Source organism: Plecotus auritus, assembly GCF_963455305.1.
Source record: "Plecotus auritus genome assembly, chromosome: 7".
Classification (NCBI taxonomy): Eukaryota; Metazoa; Chordata; class Mammalia; order Chiroptera; family Vespertilionidae; genus Plecotus; species Plecotus auritus.
In genome coordinates this window covers 152,976,774-153,003,321 of record NC_137774.1, presented here as the reverse complement: position 1 = coordinate 153,003,321, position 26,548 = coordinate 152,976,774, and the positions used below count along the sequence as shown (strand labels likewise).

The 26,548-nt window shown below is 39.6% G+C and overlaps 1 protein-coding gene across 2 annotated transcripts in view; it reads left to right on the top strand.

Moving 5' to 3' along the window:
• CDH6 (cadherin 6) overlaps positions 1 to 26,548 on the top strand; it is a 140,589-nt gene that overhangs the window by 70,145 nt on the left and 43,896 nt on the right. For both annotated transcript variants that reach the window (XM_080681482.1, XM_080681481.1), the window contains exon 2: positions 20,244 to 20,600. In XM_080681482.1, coding sequence (XP_080537608.1) covers positions 20,373 to 20,600 — 228 coding nt within the window. In that variant the 5' untranslated portion in view covers positions 20,244 to 20,372. The remainder of the gene's footprint in view (positions 1 to 20,243; positions 20,601 to 26,548) is intronic.

Genomic DNA, 26,548 nt, shown 5'->3' with positions numbered 1-26,548 from the left:
TGCATTTTATAGATATTTCAGTCCATACCCATCAAAAAAAATTCTGGGGGGAAAAAAATCTGTACTTGGTCCTTTAATGCTGATCCTTTGCATCTTAATTAATGGTTGTCCATGACCTGGAGCACCAAGTATTGCACTTCTGGCATTATTTGCAGTTGGCTGAGGTTCAATTAATTGAAATTTTTTGCTGTTGCTAAAGAAAATGTGAAATGGGGTATTTATAACCACAGAACCTGATTTTTCTTTACAGTCACCTGAAAGAAATCTGCATCAATGACAAAGCTGCAGCATCTTCTAAAGTCAGGATGTCAGAAACACTTGACTCTCAAAGGTGCTCTTAAGGTGTTTAGAAGTAGATGATAGAGATGGGTATAAATATACATATAGATAGATATAGATATAGATATAGATATAGATATAGATATAGATATAGATATAGACATAGACGACATAGACATAGACATAGATATATTTAGGACTTGTTTTAGACTATGTGTATACATATATGAATGTACAGATTTTTTTCCTTCATATGAAGAAAAATGCTAATTTTACAAAATTGTTCTACTGTATGGTGAAAAAAATAAGCAGTTACTTTAAAGTCCATTAATCAATCACTAATCTTTAAAGTCCATTAATCAATTACTAATAATAGACAAACATGTAAATTGACCATACCTCTGCTACGCCCACAGCCAATCAGGAGTGAGTATGCAAATTAACCCAACAAAGATGGTGGGTTAATTTGCATATGCAGGCGCAGAACTGCTGGGAGGGGCAGGACACCTGCTATGAGGGGTAGGGAGCTACAGGAGCGGTGCTCCAGCTGGGAGCAAGGAATATCATGCAATGGGCCTCTAGTCAAATAATAATTCCTAATTCTCCAAATGGAACTATAGCTGAGTTTGACAGTAGTTCATAGGACTAAATTATATTTTGGCTTAATTTTAATATCCAGAGAAACTCATTTCATAATTGGTACGTGTGCAAATATACCAGCATTTCAGGTTCCTATTTTATTAGGAAAAATACATTAGGAAATTCTATTTCCCCCACCAGCTGAAATTACAGAGCAGTCAGTGGCATGCTTAAGTTACCAAGCCTGCCTTTTTCTCAGTATAAAGTTTTCCTCTTTAAAGAAAAATAATTTGGAGAAGAAAAGGGTTTTCTGTTTTTTGTTTTGTAAGTAGGCTGCCTTCTGTGATATTTTGACTTAAATGTTTTGTACTAAAATATTACTTGGCCCAAGGACTGTAGGTTGTTATAGGAGCTATTGGTGCACAGCATAAGATCAGCTCTTGGTAAGAAATGATAATAAAAGCAACACTGGCTAATATGTATTGCCTGCTTACATGATAATGCAGTTAGTATTTTACATAAGGCGCCATATTTACTTTCTATAACAAACCAGTGGAGACTAACTCAACTAGCCAGGCCCATCAGTGGAATTTCAAATAGAACACCCAAAGGAGGCCTACTCCTAAGTCATTGTCATTTCCCAGACTTGCACAGATTATAGCTCGTAGAAGATTTGAGAAATTTGGCAACCAAATTTGGCAATGCAGGAACAAACTATAAGAGGAATGCTAAAGAGAATAATTTTCTCAATAATGGTAGTGAGGTCCTAATATAAGGTGACAGAAGATTTGACTTTGGGTGGTGGGCACACAGTACAATATCCAGATCTTGTAACATAAAAACCCACACCTAAAACCTATATGTTTGTGTTGACCAATGACACCCAAATAAATGTAATAAATAAATAAGTGGGAAAAAATGATAATGGTAGTAATCTTTGATGGGATATATGCAATTTTCCGTCTCCAATGGACTTCAAAATTACTTTGAATACCTGTTCTCCTGATCTTTTCGTAAAGCTACTGAGATAGCAGGGCACATGCAGAAAGATTTATTTCATTTTGTTTTTCAGTAGACTATCAATTGCTTTCCGATGTTAATCTTTACTAACACAGGCAATTATAGTTTACATTAATAAATGGGGAAATGGGGATTCTAAAACAGATAAATAAAGTCAAAAATTTGGTAGCATATTAAAATTAGAACTAAAAACTGAGCATCGTGAGCATTTTTCTTTTTGTATATATTATGCTTTTTCTATTGAAAAGTATTTTTCTGTATCTTTAAATAACCAAAAGGCCATATCCTGATCTATTTAAAAAGTAGCATCTGAACTTTCTGATTTTCTACCATGGAGTAAATGAATAGATGAAAAGCACTTGATTCGATGACTATAGAACATGAAGCATCAATGCACGATTATGTTGAACAACAATGGGCAGAGGGAATTTGCTCTCCCTGCATTCTGGTGCCCATGATTTATAATTACACATGTCCACTGTGACAGCGCCGTCATGAAATTAGAAACTGAACTTCTCTGACAACCACAGTAAAACTTGACAAAAGATGAATGTGATTATTTTTCTGTTTCCCTTCTTCTTCTTGCACTTATTTAAACATGTATTAATTAACTTGTTCTGGCTGGTGTTTAGTAAACATTGAACAAGGGCATTTCTTTAGTGGTATAATTAAAACTCCCTTTTAAAATGTTTTGCATGATATTTTATGCACAATTTGACTCAAGTAAACAGAGGTTCTAATTAAAGTTTTTAAATGAAGGCAATCAAAGTTGATGAAACATCCAGCAGCCCTTTCAAGCACATTGTCTTTCTGTCTAGTGCAAGTTTAATTTGATGGTCAGTTAACATTAGCCTGAATTAGTTAAGATGTCCCCACCTTCACAGGCTCCTTCTACTTTAGTTAATCTCCAGGAATAAACCTTTAGATGTTGCAGTACCGGCCCTGGCCAGGTTATTCAGTTGGTTAAAGCATCATCTGGATAGGCCAAGGTTTCAGGTTCGATCTCGGGTCAGGCACATATAAGAATCAACCAATGAATGCATGAATAGTAGAACAACAAATCCTCTCTCTCTCTCTCTCTCTCTCTCTCTCTCTCTCTCTCTTTCTCTCTTTCTCTTTTCCCCTCTCCCTCAAATCAACCAATCAATAAAAGTTGCAGTACCCCTTCAAATTGTTATATAACATTTCTTCAACTACATTTCACCAGGATATTATGAGAAGCTTCTAATTTATGTTATGAAGCCTCTGCAAATAAAGTGTTAGGTAAAAACACATGGAATGAATGAAACTACCCAAATAGCAAGTGGGCTTTGATTATTGTTTCCCATCATAACTTGGTGTGAAGGGTTACACCTCTATAAATAGTTCTAGCTTTTTGGGTGAGAATAGTCATTGTAGCTTTTCAATGTTAACAGAAAAATGTCCACAGCACATTAAATATCTGGATAATTACCCCTTTTGCCATATTTCTGTCTGTGCATGGGTGGGTGTGGGTGTGGGTGTGCATGTGTGTGTAGTGGGAAAGGTGAAGAGAGATGAAAAGGAATTCATTTTGTCTGTAATTCATTGATTGACCTGAAGTGAAAAATATTTTAAGGGAAGCTTCAAACTCCCCATCTTTAAATTATTCATACTTTTTTCCTTTTAGTGAGACTGTAAACAACTCCAAAGAGCAAAGCTTTCAATACAAGAATTGTTGGTAATTCACAAGTGATTCACTGGCCCTCAGGATCACTGATCTCTCTAATGATCGTTTTTAATTAATGGGAATTAAAACCTATTACTCCCAATAGCTTTCTTCAGACCTCCATGTTCTGTACCTGAGATGGCCAGAGGTGGGAGCAGAAAGTCCGTCCCTCCGGCTCTGAACTGTAGAATTGAAGCCTGCTATCCTGAGGTAGCAACCTCTTCTGCTTTTGTAAAAGTAAAAGCAAAATAAAATGTAACCCTGACTCCAGGAAGAGCCTGCCTGATGCTGGGGCTTACTTAACAAACCCGCTGGGCTCTCAAAATAAACTACCTTTCCAACCTGGTGGATTTTAATTGTAGTAATAAAGGTGATACTTTGGTCTCCATCTAAAGCTCCTTTGTTTTATTTCTTAATGTCTTTGGAGTTTGGAAGAAATAGAGGAATGCTGTTTATCAGGTGCTCTACTATGACCCAAAACTTGAAGGAAATTGAAGCCCATAGTATCAAGCTGCCTGTCAACTTCTCAAGACTAATAAGTATTTATGTGCTGGGACACGAATGGGCGGACTGGCTTTATGCCACGGTGCTGTCCTATCCCTGGGCATTAGCATACCAGTCCTAATCTCACATGTAGAAACAAAAGCTCAGAGATGTGGGTAACAGGGGAAGAGAGAGAGAGAGAAAGATAGTCAGGCCTCAAACCCAGCTCTTCTCAACACCATTACAGCAACATCGGCAGTCATTTTGCTTGTATTTACTCTCCATTTCCATGCCTCCTCAAACCAAACATTCAAAAGAACTGGACCTTTTCTTAATGGTGCAGGGTCATCATTATAAATATTCATGTGCTGGATTTCCTCCAGTGCTGTGCAGTATTGATATGTCCACTCTTACGAGCATTAGTCATTATCATCATCAATTCATGTGTTTAATCATTCTTGCATTCAGTCGCTCATGCATTCATCCACACACTCACTTATTTCACAAATGTTTATCTGGCGTCACTATGTGCAGGCACGGTTCTTGGCATGGGCACATAACACGTCGTCACTCCCCAAGGCCAGCCCCAACTCCCTCTGTTCTATCTGCTGCCTTTCAGCCACCCCCTCCCACTAATGTTGGTACTCCTGCCTCCAGCACCCCTTACCTCATCCCTCTTAATTGGCTGAGGATTTAGAAACCTGATGATAGATCTGTTCAAATTTTGTCTGAAACGAAAGTAAATAAAACCTAGGTGCTGTTTCCATGAGCAAAATACAAATGAGGTAGTGAATGTCTTGGTTAAAAAGGAGCCTCTCGATTAGTTGGATTTTATCCAAGTTCTGCCAACCACTCGCTGTGCATCCTTGGGCCAAGTATCCAGTCCTTCTAAGCCTGTGTTTCTCGTCTCTAAAGTGGAGCATAAGAATGATGGTCTGCCTCTCCAAGGATTGCTGTTTAAGGTTTACATGTTTATTTATAGAGCATTTATTCCATTACCTGGCACAGAGCAAACGTCTGTTTGCTGTTCTTATTTTGCTCGTATGCTTTGTGATGACTATTTTTACCTCTCGGAGACCTGTATTGCTGTTATATTTTTAGGGAGTTGTAAGGACTCAATTCTAAGGTCACAGCTATATTGAGCGCTTATCCTGAGCAGCAGCCTGGTCTGTGACTCCTCAGGGTGGGTTGGGAGTGAGAACTCCACAGTCTGATGTCAGGGCTAGGATCTGGCTTCATTACATACTCATTACATGCGTTGACCTTGGACAAGTTTCTCTTTCCTAGCTTTAGTTTCTCATCTGCAGAAATTTTAAGAATATTACCCACCTCCCAGGACTGTCATGAGAATTCAGTGAAAAGATGTTTGTAATGTGATTAGCACAGAGCTAGCACCTAGTGAATGCAGGGCTGGAACACAGCAAAATTAACTCTTATTATTATTTATGAGTTAGACTTCATGCCATTGGTAAGAGGCTTAGACATCACATCAGCAAAAGTAACTACTCTTCATAACACTGTACACAAGTATGAGCCTTTAGAATTCACCTGTGACATGCCACGTTTCACAACGACTTAATGGTAAACCCGGCCATGGGACTCATTTTGCAAATTAATGAAGGTAAATCTGTTTGAACTCCTCACATCCACTAAGGCGTCCTTGTCCCCTGCTGACCCAGGCAGAGCCCCCCTTCCCCCCCCCCGCCCAGTACTTCTCAGGCTACCCTTTCCTCCATCTACTGAAGGAAAAACAAACTCATAGAAACCCTTCACACTGGTGCGCAAGTGAGTTTGAAGGCTTCTGAGGCTTCTTTGTCTTCAATGGCAATATGTCCAAGAGGATCACCGTAGCTGCCTGCCAGAGAGCCTAGCTTACAAACACGGTATAATATGAAGCCAAGTTCTTCATACATTTTTGCAACTTAGACCTACAGTTTGCTACTGAAATATTTAAAATTCATGCCATGAATAGCTAATTAAAGGTATAAAATGCTTTCTCTTCTCCTGGGGTCTCATAAGTAAATCTTTTAGGAAAAGACAGCATCCATAGACCAGAGGTCCCCAGGAGCCAGGCAGTGCAGACAAAGGAATGAAGCAGGCACAGTGAAAGTGAGGTGACAAATAGCAAATAAACGGGGATGTGGGGAGGTCAATAAGGTCTGTGGGGAAGGGCCTGCACTGCTTCCGAAGGCAGCTCCCTCCGCTCCACAAATAAAAATGTTACCAGACCTTCTGAGATTGCAAGTTAATCCAGAAATGGGCATCTTTAACTTTCAGGATTAGTGACTGGCTTAATTTCTTAGCTGTAAAAGGCCAAACAAGAAATGCACAAGAGGCAAACTAGTCTTAGGACAGCCAATGCATGTCCTCTCCTAAGACATTCTTTGACAGTTTAGGTAGTTGTGGCCATCTTAACAGCTAACACTTCACATGAGTTTATTCATTTTATCCTTACAATCAACCTGTAAGATGGGTACTGTCAGCATCATCCCATCCTATATAATAAAGAGGTAATATGCAAATTGACCTTCACACCCTCACACAAAATGGCCACCTCCATGTGGTCAAATATGGCCTCCACAAGATGGCCAGCGGGGGAGGCTAGTTGAGGGTGATCAGGCCAGCAGGGGAGGGCAGTTGGGGATGACCAGGCCAGCAGGGGAAGGTAGTTGGGGGCGACCAGGCCTGCAGGGGAGCAGTTAGGCATCGATCAGGCTGGCAGGGGAGTGGTTAGGGGGTGATCAGGCTGGCAGGCAGGCAAGCGGCTGGGAGCCAGCAGTACTGGATTGTGAGACAGATGTCCGACTGCCGGTTTAGGCCCGATCCCACAGGCAGTCGGACATCTCCTGAGGGGTCCCAGATTGGAGAGGGTGAAAGCTGGGCTGAGGAACACTGCCCCCCCACAGTGCACGAATTTCATGCACTGGGCCTCTAGTTTATAGATAAAGAAATTGACAAATACATTGGTTTCCTACTTGTCCAGCCAGGGTTGAACAGGATTGAGCTTCTAACCCAGGATTGACTTTTATAAGCCAGAGTCTGTTCTTAACCATATTCTAATCCCTCCTTTCATGATAAAGAGTTTTGGCATTTCCCCTCATGTGGAAAAAGAACTTTTTTTTTATCTTCTGATTCAAGTTTTTAGGGTTTTTGTCCCAAGTGAGTATTTCAAATCAACCAATATGCCTTGAGCTTCAGCTACATATGAAACACCATTTTATGTGCTGTAACACATTTGACTTTATCTTCATTAATGCAATGTATGGAAGATGATTTTAGAATGAGGGTAATACCATTGAATAGCATCATTTGGAACCACATCAGTTTGCAAACAGATTCACAAATTATCCACAAATATAAACATTTACAAAAAATATATATCAGGCATCACTTGATGGTTGTTGCCATAATGATTCACTGGCACCAGAGAAATGCTACGTGATGAGCGATGCCAAATTGACACATTTCAGTGGAGTTCATTACACACACGAAACGGAACCAATTTTCCTCAACAGTGACTTTGACGTTTACAGATAAATGAAATGGAGGTTTAGAAATGAAGACTTCATGTGAAATCTCTACCAAAAATTGTAAATTGGTTCTATCCTTATGTCACCACTTCTAGACGATCAGCACATTCTGCAGACTTATTTTTGTTTATTCCAGGTGGCAACCTATTCAAAACAAAGTTTCTTAGGTGGTCAGAAAATTGATCTTGAACTCACTTAATTGGCTGTAAAACTCTTCTTTCAGAATAAAGAACATATATATTTTTTAAAGATTTATTTGTAGGTAGACATGTCCCTTTGGTTTCACTCTGTTTAATTCATCCTGATATCACAGTCCTGTTTCTCTCATTTGCTAGGCCTCAATGGAGTAAATACCATCCTCATCCCATTGCACCCAAAGACAGTGTGGGACTAGAGGGATTTCAGGCTGAGTTGGAATACAGTAGGGTCAGGAGAAATGTTACATAGTTGGAAATAACAAGCTGTTTTCTACTTCATTAATGAGGTAATATGCTAAAAGATACCAGAACTTAAGACGGGATTTATGATACATATGCCAAAAGCTAATGGGTTATGCCAATAGGTTAGGATGACTTATGTGTAGACAATATTTTCAGAAATGTTTTCTGTGAGCAGCACCATACAAAATATTATGCTATAATATTTATATACAACATCACTTATTTGAAGAAATAATTTCATAACAGATTTTAAAACATTCTCTATGGTAAGTGGTTAAAGTATATTAATAATGTTGTTTTATTGAATATTTACTGTTCTTTCAATACCAAAGTTAAGGCTCTGCACACCAAAGAATGAATGTGTTTGGTTTAATGTGTAAGCCCAGATAGCATTATAATAATATTGCACTGATTAGAATTAATCAAGAACATCAGAACAAATGCATGTGAAGTCTGAATTCAACAACTTTAAAGTAATTATAGCTTTGAAACTGTTTAATATTTACTTATTTGTTTGCCTATAAATAGTAGAATCACTATCTCAAAACTAGATAATACAGTGAGTCATTCAGACTGTTATCAAACATAAGTCACTAGGGAAGCAATTCAATCAATAGAGAAGTTTTCTAATTAGCGTAATAATTATTTGCAAATAAAAGATGATTCCAAAGTACTTTAGGGAACTTGAAGACATTGTAGTGTATCTTCTGATTTTACTTATCTCTATGAAATATTTTTGCATTATTAATTTCCAAAAATCTAGGGAAAAAGCTTTTGCTAATCAAAGGAAAACTTCAGCCCAGCTTCTGCATTAACTAGCACATATTCTAAATTAGTAGAACCTGAATTAATGAGGCCCAGGCTCCTCCTAAGTGGAATGCATTAAATAAAAGTTGTATTTGACTATATACTCCTATGAAGATTGAAGTATATATGCATATTGACTGTCAGGCAAATAAATTTTCAAAGTGTGAGCCTTGCCTGCTACCCATAAATATCCTAATTACCTTCTACATGTCACTAAAAAAAAGGCTTCTGCAAAGATTTTAACTAGTTTTCTGGATTAACCACTTTGCACATCAAATTTGAGAAAATACAAACAATAGCCTAGAAGAAATAGAAAGTAAAAAAAATAAAAAACAGATCCCAGTGGTCTATTAAGTAATCTTTTAGCCCATTGCTAAACTGTCATTAGGTTGTCTCTGGGCAGTTTGAACCCTATTTTTATAGCGTTTTTGATATTTCTAACTGATTTGCTCTTAATACCATGAGAGGGTGGAGGCAAAAAGTACAATACCTACTTTGTTTGGCATTCTTTCCTCTTCCACTATCTAACCTTTCCTGATGGAGTAACCTTGCCTGCTATTTTTAAGTTAGGTGTCTATATGTGCCCTCATGTCTTTGTCCTCTTGGTTTACTCCTTGGCATCTTTAAAATGAGTGAGCCCATGCCCTAACCGGTTTGGCTCAGTGGATAGAGCATCGGCCTGTGGACTGAAGGGTCCCAGGTTTGATTCCAGTCAAGGGCATGTACCTTGGTTGTGGGCACATCCCCAGTAGGGGGTGTGTAGGAGGCAGCTGATCAATGTTTCTCTCTCATCGATGTTTCTAACTCTCTATCCCTCTCCCTTCCTCTCTGTAAAAAATCAATAAAATATATTTTTTAAAATATAAATAAATAAATAAATAAAATGAGTGAGCCCATCTGATTACTATTTACCACATGGTTCCACTATATTTTGACTGCTCAACAGTTAGCAACTTTCCTGTATTTCTAGAAGTTGGCTTCTTCTGTTGAAACTTACAGCCATTCAGCACCTTAAGCACCCTGTTTTTTCCCATCTAAGGTCATGCTTGCAGTATGCTTTTTTGTTTTACATTCCATGCTTTTAGATTAAGTAAAATCTAACATATGTATATCAATCATTTTAACGATATCAAATTTTTATCCGATACATTAGAATAATGTCAACCTGTTAATTATAGCAAGTGTTTGCCTAGTACCATTTCACCAGGACAAAATGACCAAGTGAAGCTAGCTCTGAATAAAGATGGTTGTGAAAACCATAACATAGCAAAACAGAAAGGGAAAAGAACACAGAGATTCTATAAATGAGTCCGTCCTCCAGCGAACTTTCCTTTTGCCCGCATTCTTCCGCACGCAGGCACGGAGCACAGAGCTTCTGCCTTCTCTGTTTTTACACCATCCCTGTGAAATCCTCAACTGAAGTCCACACCAGGAAAACCATTAGCAAGTGGACTAATTCTAATTTTAAAAGTGCTTCCATTCTTTAGTTGTAAAAAAATTTGACTTGCTTGAAAAATAAAAATAAAAAACTAAGCCTCCAGGGAAATTATTCCATCTTTTGCAGACATCTGCATTGTGCTGTAGATGGAATCCATATATGCCATGCAAGTTATAGTAACAATGACAATAGGAATAATAATAGCAACAGCTATTAATACCTTACTAAGTGCTTTGCCTATAGTCACTTATTTAATCTTTACAAACCCTATGAGATAGTTACTCTAATTATCCCCACTTACAGAAGAAGAAACTAAGGTACATGAGATTAAGCAATTTTCCCAAGTTCACAGAAACAAATAGGCAGAGTGTGGATTTAAACCCAGGTAGTCTGGCTCCAGCATTGATAATCTCAACCACTGTGCAATCCTGCCGATTAAGGAGTATTAAATGAGAATTGTGAAGTTATATACTCAACCATTTAAAGTTTGTTGGGTATTTTTTTAACCATAGACTTTCCCAGGGAAACATATCCTTCTAAAAAGCTAACACCAAATATGAGTGGACCATGCTAATTTTAGTAATTTTGCACATGCAGTTTTTAATTCGGACACACCCTGCCAAGCTGAGCCAAAAAGAGATGGGATAGAGCCAAACTAGATGTTCTAGCTCTAGCACACTTAGCAACACTGCTTAAATCTGCACCACTTTAAAAGCTCATAACCAACTAAGCAAAAAAACAAAAAAAATTATGAAATACTTGACATTTTGGTATCTGTGATATAAAAAAGAACTAATATTTAATATTCAAGTGGCAACAGCTTGTAGAGTTTGCACACAACACCCACAGGGGTAGAGTTTGCTTTAAAATGGCCTTTAGGAGTCTGCCTTTTAAACAGCTGACACCTCCATTCTCTGTACCCCTCTTTCCTGCCAGCACCGTGGGGCACTCGGAATGCTGCTGCAGCCGGGGAATTCTCTACCACAGGACTTGTCTATGCAAATAATGAGGAATGTGGGAAATTGAGAAAAATGTGATTCCCACTGACACAACCTCAGCTCAATCTCTACTGTTAATGAATCAATAGATGTCTTAGGAAGGCATTTCTCCAGATGCTCTCTCAGTCCCCTTTATTCACCATCCACACGAGGAGAGAAGAGTCCTCGTTACCTAATTGAGCATCAGTCATTCCACACCTGTACCAAGGCCACGTACCGACAAGTATTCCATTGCCTGGTATTTTTCCAGGGTGACGAATTGTCACAGTACTAATTTACTCACCTGTGGAATCTTCAACTTCCCCAGCCTGCTGTCAGGAAGATGCATAATAATGGAATAAAGGTTTTAAAATTCTGAACCCTATGAAATATTTTACTTATATTCCAACAGAAAGCTTTCATTAAGCCTTAAGTGGCTATAATTACTTGTTGCTGAGGGGGAGAAAAAAACTGGTCACATATACATTTACCTGGTAAAATAATAGGAGACAAGTGAACAAATCTTTTCTGACAAAGAGAGAAAAAATTATTGACCAGTTTACCTAAAACGTTTATTTATCTGCATTTATTTAGAGTGAGTGTACTCTCAAGTTAGACAGAGATGAGCCAAGAAAGGATGATGGCCAGGTACAGAAAGTCACCAGGCTAGAAATCCCCAGCTGCCTAGCAATGAATAATTGTAGGGTAGAACCTCATACCCAAGGTGGCCTTTCCTCCCCTATCATATCACTGGTCAGGTAGTTTGGATGCCCTGACCTTTCCTCCCTAAAGAGAGAACATCTAGGCCTCAGCTGTATTTCAGCTCTGGGCTCAGAAAATCAGCAAAAACAGACAAGTGATGCCAAGGTTGATCTCAGGACCAGCTGCAATCGATAGTGACCCCCTACCCTGGCACCGACCAGTCAGTGGAGACTTAGATCCTCAAAGGACACACCTGGAAAGCTGCTGAATATTCTATTGAGATATTCACCTGGGACCGCCCCTAAAATCTCCACCCTTAAAACCTTTAGGAGGGAGGACCCAGCGCTCTCCCTCCCGGGAGCACACGCCTCTTCCCCCTATACCTTCCCCTTCCCCTCTGCATCCCCCTGAGCATGTCAACTTTACCTTCCTCACGTCTAAGCTCCAAGGACCCTTACTTTGCCTCTATAACTTGTTTCCTAAGCCCGTTTCATCTACAAATTACTTCTCTACCTCTGTGATTGTCCAAACAAATGTGCTCTTATAGTTTGGGTCTTGGCTCTGAATTCCTTCCTAGCCAGAACTCAAGTACCGAGGTTGCTGAACACAGCTCCGGTCTGACCCCACCAGTCTAATACCTGGTATGGTTCCTGGTCACCACTAAGAGTACCAGTTTCATTGCTATTATGTCCTGCATTATAAAGCACTTTATTTTTTGTTAATATTATTTACAAAAAAATATTTTTCCTATATCAAACAGTAAGGTGAAGGAGTAATTTGTTAGATTTTTCTTTTCAAAAAATGTGGAAAAGTTTAGGAAGGAGGTACAGGCAGGTGTTACTTTAATTATAAAAAATAGTAAACCAATTTGTGACTTTTTTGCCGAACAATCTGGCCCAATAATTTTTTTTTTTTATTTTAAGTACATTTTTATTGATTTAAGAGAGGAAGGGAGAGAGATAGAAACATCAATGATGAGAGAGAATCACTGATCAGCTACCTCCTGCACACCCCACACTGGGGATCAAGCCCACAACCCAAGCTTCTGTCCTGACAATGAAATTGTTTAGCCCAGAAAAGCAGCAAGACCACACAAGTAATGCAGTAACTGCCTCAGGACCAGCTACATTGACTAATGACCCCCAGCCCTGGCACCAACCAATCAGTGGAGACCAGGCCTCTGAAAAAGCACACCTGGAAAACTCATGCATATTCCATTGAGCCCCTCCCCTGAGACCTCCCCTAAGATTTCTACCTACAAGGGAGAGATGAATATGCTCAGGATGAAGGACCCAGCACACACTCTCCCCCAGGGGAACATGCCCGCACCATTCCCTTCCCACTTCTTTCCTCTAAGGGACCCCACAAGGCTTGCAACTAGGGGAGCAATGGACAGTGGCAGCTCATCCAGGCTAACCCCCTAACCTTCTCCAAGGCCCCCTTTGCTCTGACTTCTCAGTGAGCCAAAGCAGCCAGCCTAGACTCTCCTGTTACTTTTTCTATGCACCTTCCTTGCTTCACTGTCCTAAGTATATTTTTGCTGTGGCAAATAAATACTTACTTTGCTACACTTTGTCTCTTGATTGAAATCTTTCCTTCAAGAAGACAAGAACTGAGATCTCATTGCTTCATTGGTAACATATTTGGTGCCACTACCCAGATAGTTCTTACTGTGACTCGGATTGTTTCATCACTGGTAAGCCAGTCGTCCTCGCCACCTTGGCTTGAAGGACTTGACTCACTATGTTCTCTTTCCTCCCTGCGTCTTCTCCTCTGGCCATGGGATCTCTCTCTCTCTCTCTCTCTCTCTCTCTCTCTCTCTCTCTCTCTCTCTCTGGATTACCACACTGTGTGGGCACGGGATGAGCATTTAAAAGCCATTAGGTCACTCACTGCTAGAAGACTCCTGTGACAGGATGAGTTGGTCATGGACCAGGAATAGGCACCCCACCGACTGCCAGACAATGTCCATGCACCCAGGGACACTGTAAAATCACACAAAGCCCTTCCCCCATGGCTTTTCCCTGTCAGGTTACTAGCTCTAAAAAGGAGAGAGAGTGAGAGAGAGAGAGAGAGAGAGAGAGAGAAGAGAGATCTTGCCCTTTGGCTGAAAAGATGTTCTTTTCTTCCTTTTCTCTTCCTTCCTTTGTGTCTGGAGTTAAATTCTTGCTGACTCTCTGAGTTTGTTTTTTTTGAAATCCTCAAGATACATCTAAAGATTAAGGGTTGAGAAGAACCTAGGCTATAGTAAGGGTCAAGATAACTAAGGACAGGAAAAAAAATGGATGGCTGGTTTTTAACTTTGGCTTCTCAATTGGAATTTTTGAGGGTCTGAATAAAACCTTTTACCACATAGATGAGGGCTGAACTTGTTCACTCTGAAGATGAGAGACACATCCTCTCTCCAGCCCAAATCGTAGGCATTCTTAGGTGACTAAGAATCTCTGTGGAGGTGTCAGAGGATTTACCTCATGACATGCAGGAGCCCCATAGGGAATCCCAACTCAACTGTAATTAATTATTTGACTCAACCAGTGAGCGCCCATAAACGTTGGTTACCTAGCATTCCAAGTCTTCAAAGCTTTCTTAGAAAGCCAGGGAGAGAAACTGAGGCACATAAGAGGGTTTGAGATGACTGGAGAGATAAAAGTCCCAATGGGTTTGCAAAGGAATTTAATTTACTGTAACTGTTAAGAGAACATGGTCCTGGCTTTTCTAACCTATTCTAATTAATCTATGTACTGGTTCCGGGGAGCAAAACCACAGAATTACTAAATAGAGTATGCTGGGAAACTCCTGTAGGGGGTCTGTTTTTATTGTAGAGAGCCAGGTCACCTATTATAGAGAAGGGTCATAGAAAACTGAAATGGGACAAAAGAGGGCCCCGGAGCAGAAGGTGGCAACTCTTTCTGCATACTGTTAGTGTCTCCAGTAGGTCCCCCACCTTTTCTGGAAATTTCAGAAACTAATGAAAAGACAACAAGGAGTCAGCTCCTTGTCCCTGATGTCAGGCACCGCCCTGCTAGGCTTCCTTATACGTGTTGAGGAATGGGAAAGATAAGAGATGCACTGGCAAGCTCATTTGCTCAAGACTAGGGTGTGTTCCCAAACCACAGCAGCAAGGGGTCTGAGAAGAGAAAGATCCCATCCATGAGTTTAGGGACTCTGTCTCTCACACAGGATTGGGGCAGGTTAGCTGAGTCTGGAAACCTGGGCACGAAGCAGGGGACACTGTCCTTCAAGGCCACTATAGGCAGGGGATGTAAAATGGGGATGCCTGTTTCTCCCATACTCTTCTCCACTCTCTTCCAGATGGGAAACCAACCCTCTCTTCCTCAGGACTCTCCCCTAGAATGCATCCTCAAGCACTGGTTTAAAATGTGACTCCCAAACCTTAAAGAAAAGGAGATGAGTCTTATTTTGCAATACAGCATGGGGAACCAGGAGGCCTGGGCAGAGAATGGAAACCTTAATAAAACACCATTCTCCTGCTAGATCTTTTCTGCCATCATCAGGGAAAATCAATTGACTGAAGTCCCATACGTCCAAATCTTTATGGCCTTAAGGAACGATCCAGCCCTTTGTAAGATTTGCAGCTAGACCAGTTTTGCCAGTCCCAGGGAAATGGACAGAGGTCCTATATACCCAAGTCTCTCTGGCTCTAAGGGATGAACCTAAGCTATGTACTCCCTGTAAACTACTTCTCTCTGTAATTGCTACAGAACCTGAAAGAAAAATATATATACCCAGATGGGGAAAAAAATAAAAAGGCATTCCAAAAATGGGTGAATAAAATTGTCAGTTCTTTGCCTACATTTGAGTGGCAACCCAGTTCTTGAGCTATTAGAAAACCACTATCCTGGTTTCACAAATGAAATCTTCACAGGGCCCGAGGTGTGGCTCCAGAAACAATTCAAAGGCCACCAAATCTTATTGGCACCATTTTTTTTAAATGCAAGTTTCTAAGAGGTAATTCTTATTTAAAGGAAAAAAAAAAACCTTAGTCATTTGAGCAACAAATTAACTTTTTTAGCTGGTAAACACGGATTGCTAGACAAGTCTTAAGTTCACCTACTTTTGGCCTTTTATTACTAAAAAAGCCAGAAAATAGCTTTAGAGCTATCAATAAGCGTCTCATACTTTGTTAGACATGTCTCTTAAAGATATGAGTGTTTGCCAATAAAAGAGCCCATGTTTCTAGAAGTCATAAAATGTATTTGCTAATCTAAACAATGCTAATCGCTTACTTTTAGTTGTCACTAAAAAAAAATAACTTTTCTAAAAGTTAAGAATTCAAATTAAATTGAAAAGAAACTGTATGGTTTGGTAATAGAAGTTATAAAATATGGCAATGCGGTTTTGAAGGACAAGGATTGAAAATGAGTTGTTCTAGACCGTCAAACCGCAGAGGGAAGGTGGGATGGGTGGTGGGGGTGGGTAAGAGATCAACCAAAGGACTTGTATGCATGCATATAAGCATAACCAATGGACACAGACACTAGGAGGGTGAGGGCATGTGCTAGGGATGGGGGTAGCTGGGAAGAGGTCAATGGGGGAAAGAGGAGACATATGCAATACTTTAAACAATAAATTTTTAAAAAAAAGAAAAAAAAGAATAAGTTGTTCTAAAGCTGGTTATTTCTAAATGGATAAAAAGATTTGTGATCACACCCCCTTCTACAGTCTTCTTTAAAGTTGTCAAAAGCAAATGAAAAAGATTTTGTTCTTTTCTACAGAAATTAGTAATTTGGATGATTTTGAGTATGTGTATGGTCTTTATATGATATGTGCTCATCTGTATTATATGTGGTGTGTTTTCTGTCTCCAGACGGCATAACTAGGGTATAATATTTATTGGTCTAAAAAGAAATGACATATTTATATAGATTAATCAGGATCCTGTGTTCTGGAAAAAAATATTTAATGTTAAAACCAGTTTAAGTTGTATTAACATCTTTTAAAGTCATTATTATAATATATATATTTGTTTTACCTGGGTTTATTTTAAAAATGTATATTATAATCTTTTGATTTGGTTGTTTGACAGCCTTCCCAAAGTTTAAATTTTAAGAAACATTTTTTAACTGAGAAATGACTTTGAGTTATTCCAAAGGGCCCCTAGAATGCTTCAAAAATTAGTTCTCTCTCCTTATAAAATAAGAGGAGTTTTTGAGCTAATTAGTGCTATTTAGTATGCTTAAAATTACATGGAAGCTTTGCCAAATACAGTAACAATAATAATAGTAATAATAACTATGTTCTATTTGTATACATATATTTTTATTAAAATGAATGTCCTAAAATTTTCAGCCTGCCTTAAGAAGGAACTTGCAAAATTCAAAGCCAAGTTCAAACAAAAAAACTCTCAGATGTCCTGTCAGTGACACTGGGCAAGCTAAGAGTGATGGCTCCTTGTGAAGGCATCCAGCAGTAGTATTCCATGTGTTTGTAGTCCACACATTGGAAACCGATGAATTGTTTTCAATGCTTAGTGCACACATGTAGTATTTTAAAATCTTACATATTATTTGTTCTTTATATATTGAAATGTGTATAAAACCTAAAAATGTGTGTTTTGAATCATTTCACAGTAATTATTATTTACCAAGAAATTGTTATCTTGAAGAGTTATATCTTACAAAGAAAAACAAAGTTCTTTATCAATTGCATAATATTCAGGTCTATAACCACATCCTTTTAAGTTTTGTCATTCACAGACATTGTTTTGCTCTGATGCATTTGCAAATATGTTAGTTACATCCTTGGAAAGGTTCATGAAAGGGACTCTGACTTACTCTAAATTCCAGGTTTCTAAACAGGTCATATCTTTAAACTAGATGAAGATTTATAGAATGCTAAGAAATAACTGGATTCATAAAAATACTGGCAAATAATCAGGATAAACAAAAATTGGTTATGTGGGACTGAATAGACTGAGAATAATTATAACTCTATTATTTTCTTCAAAATATTGCTGATTTTAAAATCTTTTGTTTTCCATATATAAGAAAACTTGTTTTTATACCACAACAATTTGTTAAATTATATTCTCATAGCCCTAGACAGTTTTCTCAGTGGTTAGAACATCGGCCCTCAGACTGAAGGGTCTCAGCTTCGGTTGTGGTCAAGGGCACGTACCTCAGTTGCAGGCTCAATCCAGGCTCGATCCTCAGCCCCCAGGGTGCATGCCCAGTCGGGGTGTGTGCAAGAGGCAACCAATCAATGTGTCTCTCTTACATTGATGTTTCTCTCTCTGTGTCTGGCCCCTCCCTTACACTCTCTCTGAAAATCAGTGGGGGGAAAAATATCCTTGGGTGAGGATTAACAAAACAAAACAAAAAAAATTATACCCTCATAAACAATATTGAAGCATTTATATTTTCCTCCCTACCTAATCCCTCCAGATTTGGCAACTCTTAATGAGTGAATATTATTATTTTCATGGCAATACACTTCTTTGCATGACTTCAATAAGACCAACTTCCAATTGTGGTTTTATTAGCCACGACTTTGACTGGAATGTCATTTCTGAGAGAGAGATGCCTGGACACTGGATAGCACTGGAAAGCCTTAAGGAATGAATATTGAGCTTTGTTTTGTTTTTTGTTAATCCTCACTTAAGGATATGTTTCCATTAATCTTTTAGAGAGAGTGGAAGAGAGAGGGAAAGACAGAGAGAAACATCAATGTGAGAGAAACACATTGATTGGTTGCCTCCTGCATGCGCCCTGGGCTGGGGAGGAGCCTGTGACCAAGGTATGTGCCCTTGACCAGAATGGAACCTGGGACCCTTTGGTCTGCAGGCTGCTGCTCTATCTACTGAGCCAAACTGGCTAGGGCTGAAGATTGACTTTAAAGCCAAAAAGATAACATCTAGGCCTCAGTTGTATTTCAGCTCCAGACCCAGAAAAGCGGCAAGATCAGAAAAGTGTCTCTGTGGCTGCCTCAGGACCAGCTGCAATGACTAATGCCCCCTGCTCTGGCACCAGCCAATCAATCAGTGGAGACCACAACCCTGAAAAAGCACACTTAGAAAGCTGATAAAAGTTTTATTGAGACCCTCCCTTGAGAGCGCCCCTACGATTCCACCTGCAAGAGAGAGATGAATATGCTCAGGATGAAGGACCTAGCACACTCTCTCCCCCAGGGGAACATGCCCGCACCATTCCCTTCCCCACTTCTTTCCTCTAAGGGACCCCACAAGACTTGTAACTAGGGGAGCAATGGGCAGCGGCAGCTCAGACCAGACTAACCCCCTTAAACCTGTCTCCCAGGCCCTCTTTGCTCTGACTTCTCAGTGAGCCAGAGCAGCCCAGCCTAGACTCTCCTGTTACTTCATCTATGCACCTTCCCTGCTTCACTGTCCTAAGTATATTTTCGCTGTGGCTAGTAAAATCTTACTTACTTTGCTGCACTTTTTCTCTTGATTGAAATCTTTCCTTCAAGAAGACAAGAACCGAGGTCTTTTCATCTTGCTGGCAACAATAGGAGAAAATTAAGTTTCCTGGTTAAATGTGGGAAATATTGAATTAGATATAGGCATATCATCATTATTACAAAATTCCATTTCAGAAACTTCAATATGCTAATATGCATTCTGAAGAGAAGGTGTATGGCCTTTTCAAACTTAATTTGGCCCAGACTATTCTATCAGCTCATCTCCAAAGCCAAGAGTCTGCAAAACAGGTTCTACCTGGACATGTCCACACATCACAGGTACTCACTACATTCTAGCAAAATTTCAACACTATCCACTCTCAGCTGAATTGAAACTGTCTGTAATATTCTTTGCCTTAGACTTGTTCATGAGGATAAATATGCAAATATAGGGTGTCCCAAAAAATGTATATACACATTTTGAATAATTATTAAGGTAGTGTTTATTAAAATACATTCCATTTTCAAAATTGAGCCGTTAGCCGTTAAAGTGTGTATACATTTTGGGGGGACACCCTGAAAATCAGAAACACAAACTCATTTCTTCTCACTAGATCTCAGCCCAGGTACCCCGAGTAGTGAAATCAGCCACTCTGGCATGCTGACCTACAACAACGCTATCACTTAAAATAGGGTTTTTAAGTGATAGAAGAGGAGAAAAGAAAACAAGCAGCTTCTTACTGGCCCTATGCCTTCCATTTAGCACATCTAAAGGACCATTTTTCCTCATTTCAAAACTGATAGCCAACTTATTTTTGTTGTCTTGCTATTTAAATGTCTGTCTTCTTTTGCCAGAGCTTATTTACTCTAACAATGAATTTTAAGCATCTCTAAAAACACTTGGTATGTTATTATTCTTTCCAGATAGCCTCTGAGAGGCACACAAAGAACGTTAAGGAAGAAAGGAGGAATGACGCTGAATACAGTGCAGTGAACAAAAGGAGCTTCAAGGAGAGGCGTCCCGCTGCCCAGAGCCTGGACCGTGTCGTCAGAATGAGAACTTACCGGTACTTCTTGCTACTCTTTTGGGTTGGTCAGCCCTACCCAACTTTCTCAACTCCGTTATCTAAGAGGACTAGTGGTTTCCCAGCAAAGAAAAGGGCCCTGGAGCTCTCTGGAAACAGCAGGCATGAGCTGAACCGTTCGAAAAGGAGCTGGATGTGGAATCAGTTCTTTCTCCTGGAGGAATATACGGGATCCGGTAATCAGTATGTGGGCAAGGTAGGATTCCATTGGGTGCTCTGACATTGTGGTTTTAAAAGCCTGAAGAAGTTACTGCTAATGGACAGACAGGGAGGGTGTACACTAGTCCCCAACACAGTAAGAACTGTTGCTTATCTGGTAAGAGTTTTTTTCCCACTTGAGTCATTTCAGGTAGAGGACTGTAGCAAGAAGCTGAGAAATGTTAGCACTCTTACAAAGAGAGAGAAATGCCCCGGTGGGAAATGAAACGCCCACAACCATCCGCACAGGATTATCATAAATCCTTTAATTTTTACTTTAGCTGGAAAAATATGGCACAGCTTATTCTATGAAGTAGGATGTATTTAAAATAGGAACAGAGTGATTAAGCCATAAGGAAAGGCAGGTCCCTTTTTCTCAGTCTGAAAGCAAACATTCTGAGCTTTTGTTCTTTGGCCAGGTTCAAGTTAACTATTCCTACAGTGCCAGCCATTCTCGGACCTAATGGAGCCCTTTGCCCTCAAAACCCACCACCGCCTTAGGTTGGCTGTTGGGACTGCTGCTGCCGGTTTGTCTTGTCTCAGCTAATGGGCGAGAGCCAGGCATTTCAAAGACTTGTGATTTAGCTGTGGCAAGGCTCACAGAAGAGACAAATGGTTATGGAGAGGTGCTATTTCCAAATATCATCTGACCATTTTATGGACTCCAGAAAGTGGGATGAGGAGGCATCGCTTCTGATCGCCTTGAGCGAGGGCTGGCGCTGAGTCAGGGAAACAGCTTGGTTACGCTGTCAGCCTGAGTTTCCCTGACATTTTATCATCAGCTCCATTCGTGTTGCAGAATATCTGCATACTGTAAAGATGTGAAAAATAAAAAGCCAGGGATAGGGGTTTGAACTTGGTGAGTTCTGTGTTTCATCATATGGTGTTGGTAAGAAAAATCATTGTCACACATCCTGTATGTAAACAAACTAGGGATGAACGTGTAACAGAAATGATAAATGTCTTCGTTTATGATTGCAGCTACAATTTCAGACATCAATAGTAGCGTCTGCAAATTGCATAAATTTTGCAGATTCCAAGGGCTGTGTGGTCACACTTCAATCTGTTGTCAAATAGCCCTGAATAACCATGTGCAGAGAAGTCTCTCTAAGTATTTACCACTGTCAGTGAAAGAGAGCCAGCCATGGCTTGGGCTGAGGTAAGCAGGCTTTGTTCCAATGAGGTGAATTATTAATATGGGATAAAGTAGGAGAAGAAGTATTCGGTGAAGGGGTGAACATTGACACAGATCCCCAAGGGCCTAGCCTTGTATTTGCTGTGAAATTCACACGCTGTGTGACTGCTGAAGACAGTCCGAGTGCCTGTTCTCTCTGTTTCCTTTGTGAAATTTGAATAGCGCTGCATTAATAGGGTAATGGTTGTAGAAACATTAATAATCCTATCATCTTTAAAGCACTTTCTAGAATACAAATAACTACTGTCATAGAAATTTTTTCAAGTGCTTTGTCTAATTGATCCTCCTCTTTCTCTTTTCTGCTTTTTCTTCTCAAATGGTGATGCCCTTGTACAACAAAAATACCACGTATTTTTAAAGAAAGGCAGGCTATTTCAGGACACTAGGAGCAGCAGCGAATAAAACCGCCTAGGAATCTGCTCTAGGATTATAATTGTGGGAAGTAGTATTGCCGCAGGGAAAAGTCGTGAGCTGTGGCCCAGAGCTGGTGATTAACCTTCCAGGCTTCAGCTTCTCATCTAGAAAACGCATGCAACAATGCCTTGCCTCCTGGAGTTGCCGCGTAGTTTAAGTGAGATGAGATGAGAACTAGTGGCTGGCACATAGTAGGGGCATAAAGAAGTTGTTATTATTGCTGAAAAATCCACTGTATGCACTCTATTACATTTATTGATAATGCCTCAAAGTGGAATGTTGATTTTTATATCATTGCAAAAGTAAAATGAGGTAACTGATGGATCTCTCAGTGGGTGGGAAATGTAAAGGAAAGAGGCACAGCTTCAATCTGATTGGTTGGATTGGGATATTTTATTAGCAGCAAGATAAATTTCCCTGCCTCACCTTCTCCTGCCCCTCCCCCACCTCCCTGAAGCTATGACACAGAAGAGAGCACTAGCTGGAGAAGAAAGTCAAGGGCAGGGATTGAAGTTGTCCAGTAGTGGCCAGCTTGCTTCATCTGATCTGTGAGAGAGGTACTCGTGCACTATTCATAGGGCGTTTTCCCGAGTCTGTCTTTGGAGTTATGTATCATCAATAGACAAAAGGAAGACTATAATGTGCTTTGTACCACAACAAAAAAATAGACAAAAATAAATAAATAAAATTTTAAAAAGAAACCGGTTTGGGTTCCTCATGTAGCAACAAGTTGGTCCACTTTTAATAGATATGGAATAAAACAGAAACCGATGAGATTATCCAGATCTATAGGGTCAAGAAGCTTTTGAAAACAAATTTTTTTTTCAAGATCAGGCAATAGCAGGGGTTCCAAATTTTCTCAATTCATAATGTCCTTAATGTTTCAATCATTTTTTTCACGGTGTCCTTAGGTCAAAAGAAATAGTTAGGTCCAAACAATTTACTAAGTATTTATGTTCTAAAAACAAATAATTGTTTGACAAAAATGCGCATCAGTTAACAGATTACTAATGGAGGTGTGCGCCTTCTGGGCACTGCACAACTTAGACTGGACACTGCCCCCTCATTCCCTTTTCCACATTGATTTTTGCATATACTTGCCTTCTGCCACAGTGCTGGGGTCAAGCCAGCTTCATAAATATGTAACATCATCAAAAGGAATGTAGCACCACCTACTGTTGAAACTGTGAACTACTCTGAGCTAGTACTTCACAAGATGTCTGACAGAGCTCAAGGGTTTGTTGCATTATTTCCCTGGAAATTTTAAAATATTTCCTGGTGCCACAGTGAGTTCGTTGCTACACCCCAGGGTACCTCAGTTAACACTCTGGGAACCATTAGACAATAGTTAGATTCCCGTGTAAAGGTGTACAAAGGCTAACTGAACCTTAGCCCTAGTAAATAATAGTTACTTAGAGCCTCTTCTTGAGGCCTAAAACTGAAAAGCTCAATCAGTACAGGTAATGGATAGAAGCGTTAACTGAGGAAAAGTAATGCAGTTGAGCAAATAACACTTAAATAGAAGAAAAATGTTTTTACATTATAAGCATTTGTTTACATTTGTATTTGTGTTCATTGGTTCCAGTTATTCTGGGTTTAAGTCAATAGAGATGACAGTGACAATTGTGGAGCAAGGAAAGTTTGAGAACTGGTGTGGGAGCAAAGGGCTGTTGAGAGTCCAAAGGGGAAAAAGTTAGGGTCACATGAGCATCCAAGAAGCAGTAGAAGACAGAGTTGGAGGCTGGATGACAATAAAGTGAACAGACAAGATCATACTTAAAACTTGAAGCGCAAGCGAGAGCGGTTAGACCTGCCTCCTTTTCCTGTCTTAATACTCCTCAGCATTTCACTCACGGCCATAAGATGAACAGAGAAACATGGACTCTGCAGGTTAGTTAGCTAGGGAGGCACTTACTGCAAACAGCTGAGATATTGACACCAAAACTCTGACGTATGGGAAAATTTCAACACCTGACTCACCTAGAATGGTGGTGGCAGGTAGGAGTAACAAGGTAGGAAGAAGTGGCCCTGTGCTGGGTAAGAGTTTGTGAGCTTAAGATATATAGATATAGATACAGATACAGATAAGGAATGTGACTTTTTTCTAACATACATGAATATTTGGGGGCAACTTTGAGCTGATTTACCATAAGCAGCATCTGTGTCACCTGGGCGCTCATTAGAGATGCAGAATCTTGGGCCCCACCTGAGAAGCTGCATTTCAACAAGATCCCCAGGTGAACTGTATGCACATTCAAATTTGACAAGTGCTGCTTTTAAAAATACCTTGCCTGGATCTCCCCTCCCCAGAGATTCTGATTGAGTTGGTTTTTAATTATTTATGATTCCAATATGTGACAAAATTTGAGAATCATTGCCCTTGGAGAATATTATTGGCAATAATTATAACACAACATGGCAAGTTCAGTGATAAACATATGATGGAAATATAAGGGAGAGAGCCAACTGGGAGCGGGGTTCAGCAGAGCTTCCTGAAGGAGGTGATGATGTTGAAGAACCGCTTCAAGGTGTCAGCTCGCACAGCAGAGGGAGAATTACCAGGACTTTCCAATTAATTGGATGCCAAAGGAGAGAAAGCCAAAGGTTCAGAGATCTCTATTCAGAATCAGACAGTGAAAGTGTCACTAATGCCGGCACAGGAAACAGAAAGAGGTGCATATTTTCTCGTCCAGGTTTTCAGGGAAGAGTGTACGATTTTATACAAAATCTACTTAGGCTATCTTTGGCTTATAGAAAAATAAGAAGAAAGCATCGTAATTTCACACTTTCAGAAAAACACCATGCCTTCCTGCCAGCTTTACATAATGTAGCAATTCCTTGATGATGATCAGTCTATAGTGTGAGATTAAGCTCAATAAGAAAGAAGAACAGAGGCAGATATTGATTAGACGTTCGAGGCACAGGCATTAAAACATAAATAAATATATTTTTAAACCTCAGAACTGTGCACAATGTGAGGCAAAAGATTCGCATATTGTCATTAAACAGACACCAGCAAAGCTTAATTTTCTTGTCTCCTCCACTTGATCCTTCACAATGTTCTTTGTCCTCTTCTTCCACACAATGTGTACCTAAAACTAATCTCCATTAGAAGCATTCGAGATGCTTCTATTTTTGGTAACATACCAGGAGATCTGTTTTTATGGACTTTGGTAAACTGTATATTTTCACACATGTTTTTTGATGCTAGATTTTTGGAAGTTGGTGATAGTTTTCTTTGGCAGAGTTTTCCCAAAAACTGGTAACTGTGCTTTTTAAAATATCAGGAAAATGTGGCTTCTATTTGAAACTCTGATGTACACGTCTTCCTAATAAGCCTTTCTCTTGAGTTTTTAAAATTAGTATTTACCCAGTTCAACAAAGCCAATATTCTTAGGGTGATTGGACAGTAATGTTTTAATGGCCCATAAAAATAAAAGTTGTCAGCCAAATACACCTTTAAAATTAGGGATAAATAATTATTTGTTCTATAATTACATGATCCAAAATCAGTCTACATAAAGCAACATATTATATACATTCTGAAAGGCCATTTAAAACATGCTGCCACTGAAATATTGCTTTATTATATTCCTATTTTTTTTTCTGAAAACAGCATAAACTTAAGAATACAAACCTCCTGGTGCTAATTTGATGGGTGATTCAGAGACTCATTTAACCCCCTGTCACTTCAAACAGCAGCATCCGGTGAAAAGCATCATCACAGTAACAGTTACTGAGCATTACTTTGTTCCAGACACTCTGCCAAGTGCTTCAGGTGTATTACCTCATTGGACCCTCGCAGCAACCTTAATGCCCACAGGTTAGTTATATCCCTGTTTTAGAGATGAGTAAACTAAGGCTCAGAGCAGTCAGGTGTTTTAACCCAAAGTCTCACACTGCCGGAACTTGGCAGTTGGCCTCTGTCTGTTCAGTCATCTCCCACCTCACACACAGCACTGCTTCGCAGAGTCAGTGCAAGGCACAAATGAAAAAACAGACACACAACATACTTCGGTGTGCAATGATAGAATTCAATTCAATATCACCAATATCTCCTGAGAACCTGCTGTGTGGCAGCCACGAGGAGAGAAAGAATTCTTTTTAAAGACTGCTTTTAAAGAGCTACGCAAATATGTTTGCATGAATATTTTGTGCCTTCCTTTTATTTTTGCTTGATTTTAATTTCCAGAACACATCAGTGATATGCAAAATAGTTACATGTGAGGATTTTAAAATTAGGTATGTACTTATTGGTCTTTTGGGTCATCATGATGAAAAGTGTCTTTTTTTTTTTTTCTCTTGATAACCTTCTCTAAACTTCAATGACCTGCTAT